General features: G+C 40.1%; 1 protein-coding gene across 2 annotated transcripts in view; it reads left to right on the top strand.

Annotated features, from left to right (window-relative positions):
* Window positions 1-15280, top strand: part of ANO1 (anoctamin 1) — a 90201-nt gene that overhangs the window by 25391 nt on the left and 49530 nt on the right. For both annotated transcript variants that reach the window (XM_062577129.1, XM_062577130.1), the window contains exon 2: window positions 12302-12480. In XM_062577129.1, the coding sequence (XP_062433113.1) occupies window positions 12302-12480 (179 nt within the window). The remainder of the gene's footprint in view (window positions 1-12301; window positions 12481-15280) is intronic.

Genomic DNA, 15280 nt, shown 5'->3' with positions numbered 1-15280 from the left:
GGACAATATCCAAATAAATTACTCTTCTAAATATTTTGGTAAAATAAAAAACTTTCTTTCATATGGAATATTGTTTTTCTAAATGTTTCTATGCTTGAAGATAAGCAGTATATTAAAGTTTAATTCCATTTAATTCCATTGTTTAGTTTTTTTCACTGAACTGATAAACATTTCCCAGATAAATGAACACAACACTTTCCTTAATAAAATTTAAAAATGAAAAAAGAAGACAGCAAGTGAATTGTTTTTCTATTAACCAAAACAGGAAAAAAAACGAATAAAAGTTTGCCTTAAGCTTATAAACTTAATCACACATTGGAAGAAAATGAATTCCTCTTTTAAATGGTAGAATGAAACTTTGGCCTTCTCCAAAAACAAGGCTACAACATCTTTAATATCTTTGTCAGGAAATATGAAAACAAGTTATGTTTTCTCTCTTTCTCTATTGGCATTTTTGTCACCCAGTGTATTTTCAGAGGGATCATCACAGCGCTCATTGCTGTGATATGGTTTGGTCTGCTTCATGAGTACAACTCAGTGAAGATTTGTGATTGTTAGAATACCTTTTGACCGTTATTAATTTTGTAAGTGACTGCTTGCTCTCTGATGCAGAGCAGTAGGTTTTCTGTACACTGTAAATCTTGTTTAAACATTTTGCGTTAGAGATGTAGAAATTAAATAAAGGAAAGCTGGAGCTTGGGGGAGCCTTACATTGTACCACCCAGGAGCTACTGATACTATCTGTCTGCTGGAGATAAAAACTGTTCCATAACAGAACAGTTACAATTTGGGAATTAACAAAATCTGTGTCTACAAAAGAGATACTGTTTGAAATTGAAGGCATCATTTCTAGTTTGTGTTTTGGTGGGTCTTGTGTTAATGGTGACCACAGTTGGCTATTTTCTCAAGGAAAGACTATTTGCTTATATACAGAGAGATATATATTCCCATATATGAGAATATATAGCTCATATATAGTGCTCTATATACAGAATATTGAGCATATGTCATATGAAGACTAATGTCTACCTGCTGATACCTGTAGTTGTTGGTCTCTCTCTATGGATAATTTCTTAGGGAATAATAGGCAAGATAAAAGAAGCTCTTTCTACTGCTATTTATCTTGCACTTTTTTGAGGCAAAAAACTGGACAACAGTTGCCCTTTGTTGGTTCTGGTTTCACTAGTGTTCGTATAAAGCGTGTAAAATGATTGTCTTACTGACTACAACAATTATCTTTTTTTGAAGGATGTTGCTTAGCTCCAGCCCAAAGATGTCCTTGTTTCTACGCTGATAGAACATAATGATCTTCCTAAATATGATGTCTGTCCGGTGTTCTGACTGTGTGAACTCTCAGGGTTTTCTGTTGGGGGCAGGTGGGAATGCTAAGTGTCTGTATGCTGGCTGTGGACAAAACTGCCTTACTGCAGAAATATGCTTCTTTAAGAGTCATACATTTGGTATGGACTCTGATCTCCTTTTGGGAGAGTACTGCTGCAGAGCAAACAAATCAGGGCAAGTTGGGCATGGAGCCCGAGATGTGAGATTTTGGCACAGTTACCTTTGGCCACCGGCAGCACTCACAGTCTGCTCCATCTCCTGCTGGCTATACCGCTTACAATTTTCCCTGGAACTTCATGGCAGTCTGCTCTCCCCTACTTTTTTTTTTTTGGTGTGGATTGAGTACCATCCCTTTGAATAATCTAGGCTTTTTAATAGGTTTATCTCCTGTTACAAAACCTAACAGGACCTAACTTAGATTGGGTCTTGGCCGCTCATTTGCGCTAAGGATGTAATACAAAGATTGCCAAAGGCTGGTGAAGGAGGAGACCTGGTGAGTGTGGGCTTGTCTGCTGTCACTCTCAGCTATCCTGGAGAAGCTATGAAGAACATACCTGTCTGCTCGAATATGTCAAGCGTGCCTTTCACTGAGGGTCTCCAAACACATTACAAATCTGCTGGCCCACTCCTTGCCCTTGCAGTGCCGAGGGGAAGCTGGCTATGCCAGCAGATTCATTTTCTGCTCCAAGAATTTTGCTGCTCAAGACAGGACGGCCAAGCAGCAGTATGTGGTTTTCCTATAGTGTGTGTTGCTGTGTCCTCTGTGACTAGACAAGCTCACTGTCAGCGCAGGGCACTTTCCTGGACCACCTTTTCTTTGTGGCAGTCAGATATCTCAGCACCATCTTAAAAGCAATGAAGAGATGGCCTGGTTGCACAGTCATGTCTCTTAGGTCCTCTGCCTCTGGTGAGCCTAAGCTTAGTCTGGTAAGACTGGAGAATGCAGAGAATGGTCTCAGACAGACGAGACTTAATAGGGAATAACTTCCCCCTACTTCCTGTTCTATGTCCGCTTCTTCAGTGAGCAATAGTTAGAGTTCAATCACCAGGGAAACTTAAAAGGTTATTATCATATAGTGATGCTGCTCTGCATCTAAGTTAAAACTGCAGGCCTATAGAGAAAACTTAAACAACTTGGGCAACATAACATAACTACAACTCTTCCCCTTTATAGAAGCGACTTTCAAGCCCTGCTTAGCATAGGATCTTCATTTTATTTTCAGTGGAAAGGTACACCAAATAGCACAGATTTACAGACTGCACCAGGACGTGGGTTGAAAACCACATATCACCATCTCCCTATGACATCAGCTCCACCAGTTCTGCACACCCAAAAACCATATATGATGTGGAGCACTGCCAGACAAATCCCAACCACGCCCAGGCTCACAAAGGCAGAGGAGCAGGAGTTTGCTCCTGCACATAGTGACCAGAGTCAAAAGTCTGTTCAAGTTTTTTTTTTTTTTTTTTTTTTTTTTTTTTTTTTTAAGAAAGAGAAAAGAAAAAAAAAAAAAACTCCCAAAACATTGGGATTCATGATGAGCTCCAAGAAATTGTAGCATCTCAAGGGTGTCTTGTACAGTAATGATTAGCATAAAATTGTCATTTCCTTTATTGGTAGGAGTCTTGAAACTGAAGTCTAGGCAGTCTGAATGCCCTAGTGATTTTGATGTATGGAAGTTTAAGCAGGAGTGAAAATATTACAAGATTAGAACTTCAAGCTGGAAACCTCTTGGATCAGTAATAGTTTTAGTGGTCAGTAAATGCTATGATTTCAGTCCTAGGTTGCCATCCATGACTAATATTTTAACAGTAAAATATTAAAGAATTATTCTCCATGTGTATCAAAGTAACTAGGAGCAGAATTTGGCATTTTTCCTATTTTGCTGTAAAGTACAATCAAGTTATGGAAATAAAAGAATAATTTATGAAACTATAATTACAGTTTGCAAAGAACAATCTGCCATGGATTTTAACACAGCTTTAATGCTACTTTGTGTGGAATGGAAAAAGTAGCAAATCTGAAATATTTTCCCAATGTCTGGTGATAGAAGAATGCTTGACTTTTATGTTCTACACAGTTACCATAATTATCTGAAAACAGATGTGCCTAATAAACCATGAAATAGTTGTTGGTAATTGGAAAAAATCAAAAGTATTTTGTCTTAGGTGCATGTGTGGGAGTGTGAGTTTTTTTTTGGGGGGGGGGGAAATGTGTGATTTTTCTGGGTCTAGATAAACTGGTAGTATGATGGTAGTATGAGCACTATTACTTCCATTAGAACTTATATTTGTATATTGTTTTTATGTCATTCTACCCAAAATGTGAATTAATTATCATTGAATTTTTTAGGCGAAGCAGCTCTTTGTTTTCAGATTTCATGTTTCACAAGCTGTTGCATAGTATTACCGACGTGTTCAAATCTAGGGCTTAATATTGTAAATAGCGTAAGTTAATCTTTAAAAATAAAATAGAAGGGCAGAAATAAAAATTATATCATAGCTGTGCGTCCTTCTAGCCACCTTTTAACATGTTGCGGATGGTTATAGATCAGTAAGTCTAAAGCTGTGGACAGCCTTCCAGGAAAGCTCTAGTCCCACCCCAGGGACCTCACTATTGATAAGGCAGAACCGGGAAGCGGAAGCAAGTACACTGAGGTTTCAAATAATCTTGCCAGGAGCTGGATTTTCTCCACCTATGTGAGAGGACTTGGTTTTTCAGGCTCCCAAATGCTGGACACAGTCTCTGAATGGGCTCTGCCATTCAGTGTAATCTGAAGTGCTAACAAAGCTGTCAGCTTCAGCTATATTAAGATTGTCCTCTGTTAAAAGTGTTTCTGTTCTGTAAAGAAAACAGTCCTTGGAACCCCGTTTTATTTCACCATCCACTACTTATTTTTAATGGATTGGATCGTAACTTGCTTTCTGTTCACTTCATTAAGGTAATACTCTGTACAGGTCTAGGCTACAGCCAAGTTTTAAAATAAATGCAAAAGCAAGGAACTGGGCAAGCTTCATAATGTCCTGTGCAGCATGTTGCTGCGAAAGATCAAAGGGCCTGGGACCCACAGCTGCAGGCAGGCGACAGAAGATGTCAGCGTCGCTGGAAGCGTTGAGCACGTCTAGGAACACGTCGTCTTATACAGCAATCCTGAGCCTTCCAGATCAGTTAGTGCAGCCTCCTGCACCTACCAAAGATATGCAACTGGAGGGCACGTCTGGCTGTTAGCAAACGGGGATGCCAGGGAAAATTTAAATCAAATGATCTGAATGTGGATCTAATCACTACTTCACTTCTGGACTTCCATGTCCTGAACTTTGTTCTGCAAGAAGAGTGCTCTGAGGCAAGCACTGTAATTCCTGATCAGGCTGCTGGTCTTGGGCCAGTAAACAGGTGTCAGGGTCCCAAAAAAAGATCTCCGTGTTTGCCAGCAGCGGGTATCCTCGCTGGCATTCTCCCTGCGGAATTTAGTGGGTCAGGAGGAATGACCCATAGGTCAGAGGAGGCGCACTGGTGTGGCGGGATGCTGAGGTTTCCTTGGCATTTCCCTTGCCTTGTTTTTCTGAGGGCAAAACAGGGATTTCAGGCTCCAAATCTGACATCCTAAGTGTTTTTATGTTTAAGGGAAAACAAGGACGGGGAGGAAGTGATAGGTGAATCACTTGTGAGAAAGTTTTAGAAGGTCTGTCTTTTTTTTCCCTTCTGCCTTTAGCTCAAGAGTTAACCTATTACTTTGAATTTAGAAGAGGTATAGAAAGTAAAGAAATTGTAAGAATGTGCTAACGGAGGTTTTTGCTGCTAGGGGGCAATATATATTAAGTAAAAACACACTGAAGAGATTTCTCTCACTATCTAGCGAAGTTAAAAGAAAATTTTTAACTGATATTTTGCTACAGTAGTGTTCTTTCTGCAGGAACAGCATAGTTGCAAACAAAATATACAAACTTTACATACATATTTACATACAAAAATATGCATGCACGTGTGTATGTACATATGTGTATGTGTGTTACAGGCTACCAGCAACTTTCTTAGTATGTTCACTCCCCATCACAGTAGGATCCTAGTCAGTTCTGGGGCCTATGCCCAGCACTTTCCACAATAATTAATATGAAATAAATCTTAACTTTTAGGATTCTATAAAATAAATTCTAGTACTTCAGAAGCTTTTGTGAAGTACAGGTGCTATGACTTCTTTAAAATGATTAGCTCATATAACTGGGAACATCTCTTACAGTGTATGATTCTCAACTTGCCTAAGTTCTATCACATTTCATATAAAGCAAAAGGATAACTTTATTTGGAGATATAAGTCTTCATTCACACGATCATGTTAATGTCCTCCTTTTTCCCCACTGAGAACAACTAGGACATTTAACTCAGATGTCTTTATGACTTTTTTGTTCCAGCCAGTTTCTTAAAACATAAACCTTAAAAAGAAAACAAACGGAGATAAGAGAAACCAGCTTGAACTAAATTATTTGTTTCAGACTGAGGAGTGAAATAGCTGTTGGTTTCCTTTCTGTATACTCGTGCTGACTTTGTGGTGCTCATTTTAGTGCTGGTGCAGGATGTTTCTGTAAAACTGTGTTGTTTGAATGCAATTTTCCATTTATTTTAATGAAAAACCCATTGCCTGAGAATATTCAGTAGTTATAAGTAATTATGACTGTAATATTAACAAGCTTCAGTCTGAGGCTAGGGGTGGAAAAAAAATACCCAATCATAGAGCAGATTTTCAGTGCTTGTTCACACAGTCACTTTCAGACCACCAAAGTCAAATGAAGAAGCATTACCTAAATAAGTAATGGTCACAGCACCGTGTGCCAGCTTTCTCTGGTAAAAAAGCTATTGTTAATTAGTGTTAATTACTGCAAGGGGAGTTTGCCTGAGAATATTTTACAGCTGCATATGAAAACTGAACAAACACACGCCTGGCAAACATCTGTTTCTATATACTTTTATATAGGTATACACTGTATGTATGTATGTGTGTGTATATATATATAGGTATACATACACACAGGATATATATATATATAAAAGGCAATTTTTGTTTTGCATGTTATTCAGAGTGAGAAACATATTGGAGACTCAGGAAGAGAATTAACTGGAGCAAAGACACAAGACATGCCCTCCCACTTAGTGCTATAACACAGTTGTTTCTTCTGATCTTCTTTGTCAGTTTTTGCCCTCAGGCTCTCACCTTTGAAGTTCATATAAGTTTATCTATTTCAGCTGAATATAGAGCTTACTTAGTTTTGTTTGGTTTTTGTTTGTTTTTATAGCAACTGATGATTTCTTCTTATTATTATTATTTGTTTATTTTATGTTAGTGAGTCTATCATCCCTAAGGGAAGTCTGAGAGAACTGATAATTGCCTGTATGGTGTTTTTTACAACAATGCACACCCTACATTTGCTGTTAAGCTTGGCTGTGTGGCAGATTTGGGGGATGATTAGGACATCACATTTTCTTTTCTTCCCATCTTTACCTACTGAAAGGAATTAAAAAAGGAATCAAAAAAGAAAAGAAAGAAAGGATAGAGTACAAAACCTCAGTTTTGTTCCATGAGTATACTCACATGAGTAATGCAACTTCTCTTCATACGTGCCGCTCTCTACTTACTGTTAGTAACTCTTCTGAGAACAAGTAATTGCTGGGTTTCCAGAGAATCATAAATTTACTTCAGGTTAGTGACTAAGGGCTTTTCATGGGGCTGGGATTACTGAAGCATTCTGCTGCTTTTTGTTGTGTGGTTTTTTGTTACTTGGTTTTTTCCAAGTATGTTGGGACTTGTCACAGTTTAATAAAGTTATTGGGTAGCACCTCTAGAGAGTAAGGTCAGAGTAAGAAAGTGGATTATGCTTAATGGCTGGTGAAGGACATTGGCAAGTGCCTTCCCAAGCGAAAGAATCAGAAGAGGACTTTGCCCAAATAATGCATCTCACTGCCAGGCATGAGCTGGCTCTAAGGTTGCTGCCTGGGTGCTGGGAGCAGTACAGGGCTCACTGCGACTGATGTGTCTTGCAGAGAAATCGTTTGGAACTGGCCTAGGTATCTCTAATGTGTCTGCAGTTTGCAAGGGTGTTACGGCTCCTGGGCACCTCTGTGCTTGCACACATGCAAAACTGTGCTCAGCATGGTAACCGATGGCTCAGTCTCATCCATCATCGCATCCTGAGATCTGTGGGAAAAGAAAGTGGACAGGCAGCTTCAGAGCTGCTACAAAGATCTGTATTTCTGCCTCATCTTTTTCTTGATCTCTCAAGTTACCTCTCTCCTACCAAGAAAGGGACTGCTATCAACATATGCATGTGGTCTGTTACCCTGTGGAGTTGTTCCTAAACGTGAGGGCTGCCTAAGAGCTTGTCCTTCTCTACTAGCTGTGAAAAATACAGGGTTGTTAATAGGTTTTGGAATTAGCTGGCAATGCTTGACATAGGGAAGGTGGAAGATAATCATGTATGACATTAACCAATACTTTCTTGAGCCTAGTTCACCAATAGTATTGGAGTTTGTGTGTTTCAAGAAAGGCAAGGAATACTTTAAAGTATTCATTGTATTTTGCATGCTTTGTAGGTTTTTTGAGATGCATACCAAACATTAGGGATTAACAAAGCAATAAATAATAAAATGTAGCAGAAGGATTGGATGGGTCTGAGTCTACCTTCCATGAGTATTAGGAACTTCTGCTGTCTTAAAATCGGCAGGTTTTCAGAACATCATCAATTACGAATATAAAGGGGAAACAGCTAGTTGGTTATATGGGCTTGTCAAGATATGCTGAATACTACTTTGTCCTAGTGTTTTCTTGTAAGCAAACAGAGAAGAGTAGGTTAGCTGAAGGATTTTGTGGCTAGAAGGCAGCAAAGCTAGCAGTTTTCACAATATTCCTCCTGTTTCAGCTCCCATCAAAGAAATCAGCTCAAATAGCTGATGTAGCTCAAATAAGATGTTAAGATGTTCTTTGTTCTCTTCGTATTGTGTCTACTAACTTTGCATAAATAATTCTGAATATGAATTGTTTTGAGATTAAATTATTTTTTGTTTAATATGATTAACACAAAATGCAGTTTTACATTTTTAAAGTCTTTTAAGCATTCTATTCCATACCAAAGAAAGATGTTGTGCTCTGTGACAGAATGACTTTACTTTCTCTGCCAAATCAGCATATGTGAACCAGTTATAATCTCTTTATGTTTGTAATTACCAAAGTGGTTTGGATTGCTGTACTTCATATTAAATCCTGACATCATCTTTAAGTAGAGAAATTACTTCAAAATTGTTGTAATTAAGATTGTATCAATAAAGCTCTCACATTTCACATCTTTTCCAGCAGTCGTAATAAGCCAGAGTTTTATGATTCGTTGCCTACCTTATGTATTTGTTCTTCCAGATATTGCCAGGATACTGATGTGTAAACAGAGATGTAAATATATGCTTGTAGATGGGTGATTGTTTGAGCTTGCACAATAGCGCTGAATCATTTGAACAGGTCTCCTTGCTCTGTACTGTAGACTTAACAAATGCTGTTCAGAAGTGCAACTCCAGAGCACACGGAGCTCTTCGGGATTTATTTAAGCATGTTTTTCTGTACAGAAACATTTTCTATCCCAACTGTAAAGTCTAAACTAGCACTTTTCAGTTCACAGGCCCATGATGAGGTATTAAAAAGTATCAAATTCGTTAAGTCAGTAATCGGTGCTTGTCTTCTAGTACCCTTTGTAATCCAGTAAAGTAAGTAAGGTTTTATTTGATGCGTGTGTGAGAGGAAGGGTGGGGGGAGAGGATTTTTATAGCACTTAAGCTATTGTTAATAGAAAGTTGTTTCAGGTGTTCTTCCAAATCCAAACTTATGTTGTTTTATGTAAGAAGTTCCAAACGTTGCTGTATGAATATATGAATGCTTTACAGTTAGAGAATAAAAGTGTGAATACTCCAGGATTCTGCAGCCGATTATACATGTATCGGTTTCCATGTGTTCAGGGAGTGTGTTTATGCATGTGTGTATTGGGAGAACCACAGCGTCTATTCATACGGAATTGGTAGAAACATGCTAATTGTTCCTAAGCTGATCTTCCCATTCAACAGCTGAGTTTTGGTTGCATCACTACTTTTCCACGGAAAAAGATTCTTTAACTGTTAGAAGTTGTTATCAGAGTTTGAGGATCCTGCCCCCCAAGATCACAAGTGCAGCATCATTTATGAAATAACTATCTGAGAATTTTAGCAGAAGCCATTGATCTGCGGAGATGTGGGCGTTACACGCTGTGTGCATGTAATGTGCAAGGATCATTACAGGCCTGGTTTTATGTGAAGGTGATGGTGTGAATTGGACAGGAGATGGATGGGGAGATTAAAATTCCATGCCTGGTACAGGAGTGATTTGCTAAGTTTATAAAACTACATGGGAAATTCATCTGAGCTAAAGGCATCAGATTTTCGAGCACTGACACTCCAAGGGAGCCTAGAAATCATGCCTCAAACTTCTGAGGAAGAGTGTAGAGTATGTCAGAATTAGCTTGGGGCAGCAGATTTCCTAAATACAGGAATTAAAGTGAAACATCCACAAAGTCGTGGTGCTTCCTAATTCCGAAGAAGCACAGTAATAATCTGAAATCTCCAATAAACTCAAGAAATGTGCCAAGGCGTTGGCCACATCTTCCTCCTCTCCTGGTGCAGGCTGTTGTCTATGCTAACTGCTGTGTGTGCCACCAAGAATCTGGGCTGCAGATTCATGCAACGCTCTCTGAGCCAAGCCTCCACCTTTAAAGCTGTGTTGGATTGCTCAGGACCACGTCCAGTTGTATTCTGACCATCTCTGAGGATGGAGACTTGCTGCTTCTCTGGGCTCTTTTTCCATCATATAACCACCCTCACTGTTTAAATATTATCTTCTTTATTTTTTATGTCCAGTCATCATTTCTCCTGTTGCAACTTGTCCATTGCCTCCTATTGTTTTGATGTGCACCTATGAGGAGAATCAGGCTCTGTCTTCTCTCTAACTGTTCGTTAGATAGTGGAAGTCAGGAGCCAGATCCTGTCATTTGCCTTCTCTTCTTTGGGCTGCGTAAGCCCACTTCGCTCAGCCTCTCCTTATGCATCGTGTGCTCCAGCCCCCTAACCATCTCGTGGCCCTTCCCTGGACTTGCTTGGGTTTGTCAATGTCCTTCTTCTGTTGGGGTGCCAACAACTGGACACAGCACTCCAGTTGTGGTCTGACAAGCACCAAGTAGAGGGGAAGATTGCTTCCCTGGACCTACTGACTTTGCTGTTTACTAATGCAGCCCAGCATGCAGTTGTTCTTCAACACTCAGCACTTCATCACTCGCTTTCAAGGGTGTCCTGGGGGACCCTCAAGTCCCTTTCTGCAAAGCTGTTTTCTCTCTGGTCAGTACTCATAGACTGTTGTGTAAGAGTCCATGTACTGTTGCACAGGATTAGGCCATCGCCAGTGCAGACGCTGGGTTTGTTGAGCTTCATTAGGCTGCCCTCAGCCTGTTTCTCCAGCCTGTGGAGATCCCTCTGAGTGGCAGCCTTGCCGTACAGCATATCAACCATTCCTCTCGATTTCATGTCATCTTCAAACTTGCTCAGGAATGAGGTTTTCCCTGCTTTCCCTCTCCATGTCATCCTGAACTTCAGCTAAATCCGGAAGGGTGGTTTAGTGAACAGGAGTAACATTCGCCTAGGCTAAGACACAGCTGATAACTATGCTTACCTCAGCATAAGCTTAGCAGCTTCTCTAGCTAGAAATGAAGTATTTTCCTAATGGGCAAGCTCTGTCCAAGGCCCAGGTACATTACATGTAATTTGTTCAATTTCTCCTGATCATCTGCTCCAAAGACAATATTGAACTAGCTGGAGCAACAGACTGTTCTCGTCTAGCTGCTATTAGAGTCTGTGTGTTTTTTGTTGTTGTTGGGGTTTTTTTTCGGGGGGGGGGTTAGTATCCATTCAAGGCTAAATTCTGAAATCCTTGCTTTATCTTCACTCTTCAGACAAAATTCTGTTCTGGTTGTATTCTGAGTGGTTTAAAACAGGCTTTATTCTGCAGCATTTTACGTCAGTGCCAAAATGAACCAACTGTTAGAAAACTTTGCCTCATATTGAGTCCATAAATGTGTATGTGCAAACAATAGTTTGTATTTCATCAGCCATCCAACTGCTCAGTTTGTAGTGAAATTCTTACGTGAAATCCTTTAACATATTTATATACTTATTGAACTGGAAGTGCAAACAGTAAGAGTGTCTGGCAGGTCAAGAAGGAGGAAAATAACCTGATTTTCAAAAGGCTACTTAAACAAGCAGTAGAATCACATACAGTGGTTCAGTACATTATGTGCAATACATAGCTCGGTTGGTTAGAGCGAGATGCTGCTAATGCCAAAGTTGCAGGTTCAGTTCTGGTATGGGCCATGCTGAGGGTTGGACTAGATGATCTCCAGAGGTCCCTTCCAACCTTACCATTCTATGATTCTATGATATGCACTTGAAGAGAAACACAATATTTAGTTTTTCAGCATGAACAAGTGAAGCTGCTTATTGAAGGAGCAAATGCCTGCTATAAAATGAGAAAGCATCATGCTACCCCTATTCACCTGCTAATTCTCTGACTATTTTTCTATTTTCCAGTCTTTTACTAAGAAATATATTAAAATTTTTGAGTGAAGGTGGCCATTAATTAAATAAATTCTGAGGCTGTATGTTGCAGAAAAGCTGCTAAGTAAGCGTGCATCCAGAGGAGACCTAGGTAGCGGTTAAAAGGGTGGTGGGCTCAGCTTGGTTGCAGGAGGGAAAGCAGGGAAGGGTGGCGCGAGCGAGAGGTGGGAGCGCTGCGTGAAGGCTCATTGGCAGACGAAGGCAGGAACAGGATATGTTTCAGCTTGGGTGCCTCTGGGAGGAGCAAGTGTTGGGATTAAAGTATCCTGATGAAGCTGCACCTTTTCTTTGCAGACGCAGACAGTGAGTTTCATGGGGTGGAATTTCTGCCAGAAGATCTCAGTGAGGCCCCAAACAAGACGGGAATGAGGGTGAACGAAAAATATTCCTGTCTACCCGCCGAGGAGAAGGGGATCCACATTATCAACATCCGAGCTATTGAGGATATCGGATATGTTCAGCATGAAAGTACAGTGAGTAAAAGATTTGCCACATGTATAATAGCTGACGTACCTTATTTCTATTTGCTTCCACTCCCAGGACTCTCTGAAATCCTCTCCCTCCCTTTTTCAGAGGTAATGAGCAAGACTATCACCCGCCACCATACATGCTCATTTAGTGGGTTTTGTTGCTTCACATATGGGCTGAAGAAGGGAAGCAAGGACTTCTGTTTAACCTATAGCTTAAAGTGGGATTGATTAGTCTCAGATTAAGCAGTCTGGCACTAAGACTGTGGTAGCCTTTAAGTCTATTTGTCCATACAAAGTAGAGCCCACATGTCTAAAATTTCGTGCAAAAGATATTGTTAACATAGGTAACATTAAGTAAATAGTCTGTAGCATACAATAGAGTTTTTTTTTTTTCCCCCAAAGAGATTTTCACTGGTATTAATTGTGCCCTGGTTAAACACCTAAACAGGAATTGTAAGAGAAGTCAGTGTGAACATGAGCGTGATTAGGAGTTGGTTACATCATAAGCATATAAGCAGGAATTTATTCAGGTGAAACAACTGAGATGGAGTGGGCTATATAACAGCTCTTGCTGATGAAATATGTAGCAGAAAGGCAAGACTTTGCTCATCATGGAAACTAATGCTTAATTAGGATTGAGCGGGGAGGAATAATGCTGTCAGAACATAAATACTGTTCTTCCTATTTTAAAACTAAAATGTCCTTTCTGTGTCTTTCATTTGCAATCAGAGAGACAGGGGCCTTACATGGTCTAAATCAATGCATCGCTATATATTTCAGTGCAACAGCACTGTAAGAAAGGATGTGGCTGGTGAGTACCTTTCAGCATTAATACCACATCCTCAAAAAAAAAAAAAAAAAAAAAAAAAAAAAAAAAACTCACCATTATTCATTTAAAACAGGACTGATAGCCTGATTTGGACTCTTCATCTGTACTTCTCTAGCTGTGGGATGTAGCTATTCTCATATATTAATAGACTTACTGAGACTATGTCTTTGGTATCCACAGTTCCCTAAATTGTCTCTCCTGAGTACTCAGAGAATCCCTTTGAGGGTCAGCTTTTCAACAGGAAAGTTCAAAGAACTGCAAAGACCCTCATTCAGACTCTGGAGTGTAACCTACCCCCTTCCTGGTGATAGTGGCTCAAAGAAACCAAGCAACTAAAAACTTTCAATGCTGCTTTTTTCAGCCTCCAAAAGAGTGCTCCAGGACAAGAAAAGTTGTGGCCAGAATGTACCGATCTCTCCTGATCTCCCTGAACAATTGTAAACATCTGGCAAACTTACTGCTGTAATCTTCAAGAGCCATCTTCAATCCTGTCTGCTTCTGTGATTTATTACTCTCCAGAATAGACTTACTAACTGGTGCTGACTGTCCCTCCTGAAGGCAGGCCAGTGAGGATAGGAAGTGCTTGGGGTCTGACTTGTTTACCTGTTTTATCTTCCTGCCTTTACCAGAACATCTATCAGTTGAGCCTAGTTTTTCAGAAATTGATGTTTAATTAATAAGATCAACATGTCTTTTTAAATAAATGGAGTTAGTTATCTTAAAAATCCCTGTGTTCCCATATCTTGTTTACAGCTACTATTCATTTTGAAGAAGCTTTATAGCCTGAAAATCCAGTTAAGTTTCTGTTTCCTAATATTTTGTTTCTATAAAAAATTGTGCAGCTGAGTTGCCTGCCACAGGAAGGCTGTAAACCTGCTTTAAAAATATTTCTGAATTCACAGGTTCTTGCTGTTCAATATGAAGCAGAGTAATAAATATTAATATCATCTTTTATTGTAGTAATGCATAAGAATTAACTTGGAAGGTCTGGATGCAATAGAAACACAAAAAGTCTGTGCCTTGTATGCATGTTTGTCTGCCTTGAATGTGGTGTTTTCATGGATAAATAAGATAGATGTGGAACACAGGAAAGAGGTGATGGTGTAAAGACTGAACGCTGTGGTGGCAGCAAATGCTGTCATTTGTCCCATGATTTTATTATGTATCTATATACTTGAAATAAAGTTAAATGGAAAAGAGAGCCAAGATCCTGAAGAAAAAAGAGCAAGGGATACTGAAGGCAAGTACAGGATAAAGGTGAGATCCGGGGGCCAACAGGGACCGAGGAGGTGGGACCTAGAGTCCCGCTGGCACCAGGCAGATGTGTCAGATCAGGCTTCAGGAGCAACAGATGCTCAGGTGTCCCTGCCATGGCAGCCGCTGCTCTTGAGCTGCCTGCTAACCTGCATCTTGGACTGGTTGCCCCCCGTCACGCCTGGGACCATTTTGCACAGCAGAGCAATCCTTGTGCTGCTGCAGCTTCTCCCCTCAGCTGGAGTCAGGCAATGGAATAGCATTTACTGTGCTTTCCAGAGCAAAGGTGTCATCCCTCCAATGAGTAAATGGCACCTGCCCTTGAACTGTGATATCCTTACGCTCTCACCTGATTGCGTTGGTCTCGTTTCTTCTTTAGTGTCCATCACCTCTCTTTTCAAACTGAGAAAGATAGGATTTGTTGCTTGAAGAAAAACCCAGTGGAATTTGTTGTCTGAAGTGAATGTAACCCGAGTGAAAATCGCTGGAAGCTCAACCATATATATTCAGCAAAATAGCAGAATAGACTGTCCTGTAAAGGTGTTGATTTACAGTTGTGGTGGTTGGGACATGTCCTCCTCATAACAGCATTAGAGAAGGCTGTCAGGTTTTTGTAACATTAGGTTGATATTGCAGCACTGCAAGTGGGACCTGCCCACTGGCACCGAGACTCGTGTGGACTGAAGCGTATGGGACGCGCTTTTGAGGAATCGGGTGGAG

This window comes from Rhea pennata, chromosome 5 (assembly GCF_028389875.1).
Source record: "Rhea pennata isolate bPtePen1 chromosome 5, bPtePen1.pri, whole genome shotgun sequence".
Lineage (NCBI taxonomy): Eukaryota > Metazoa > Chordata > Aves > Rheiformes > Rheidae > Rhea > Rhea pennata.
Note: the sequence above shows the minus strand (reverse complement) of the source record. Positions and strands in the feature narration are given on the sequence as shown.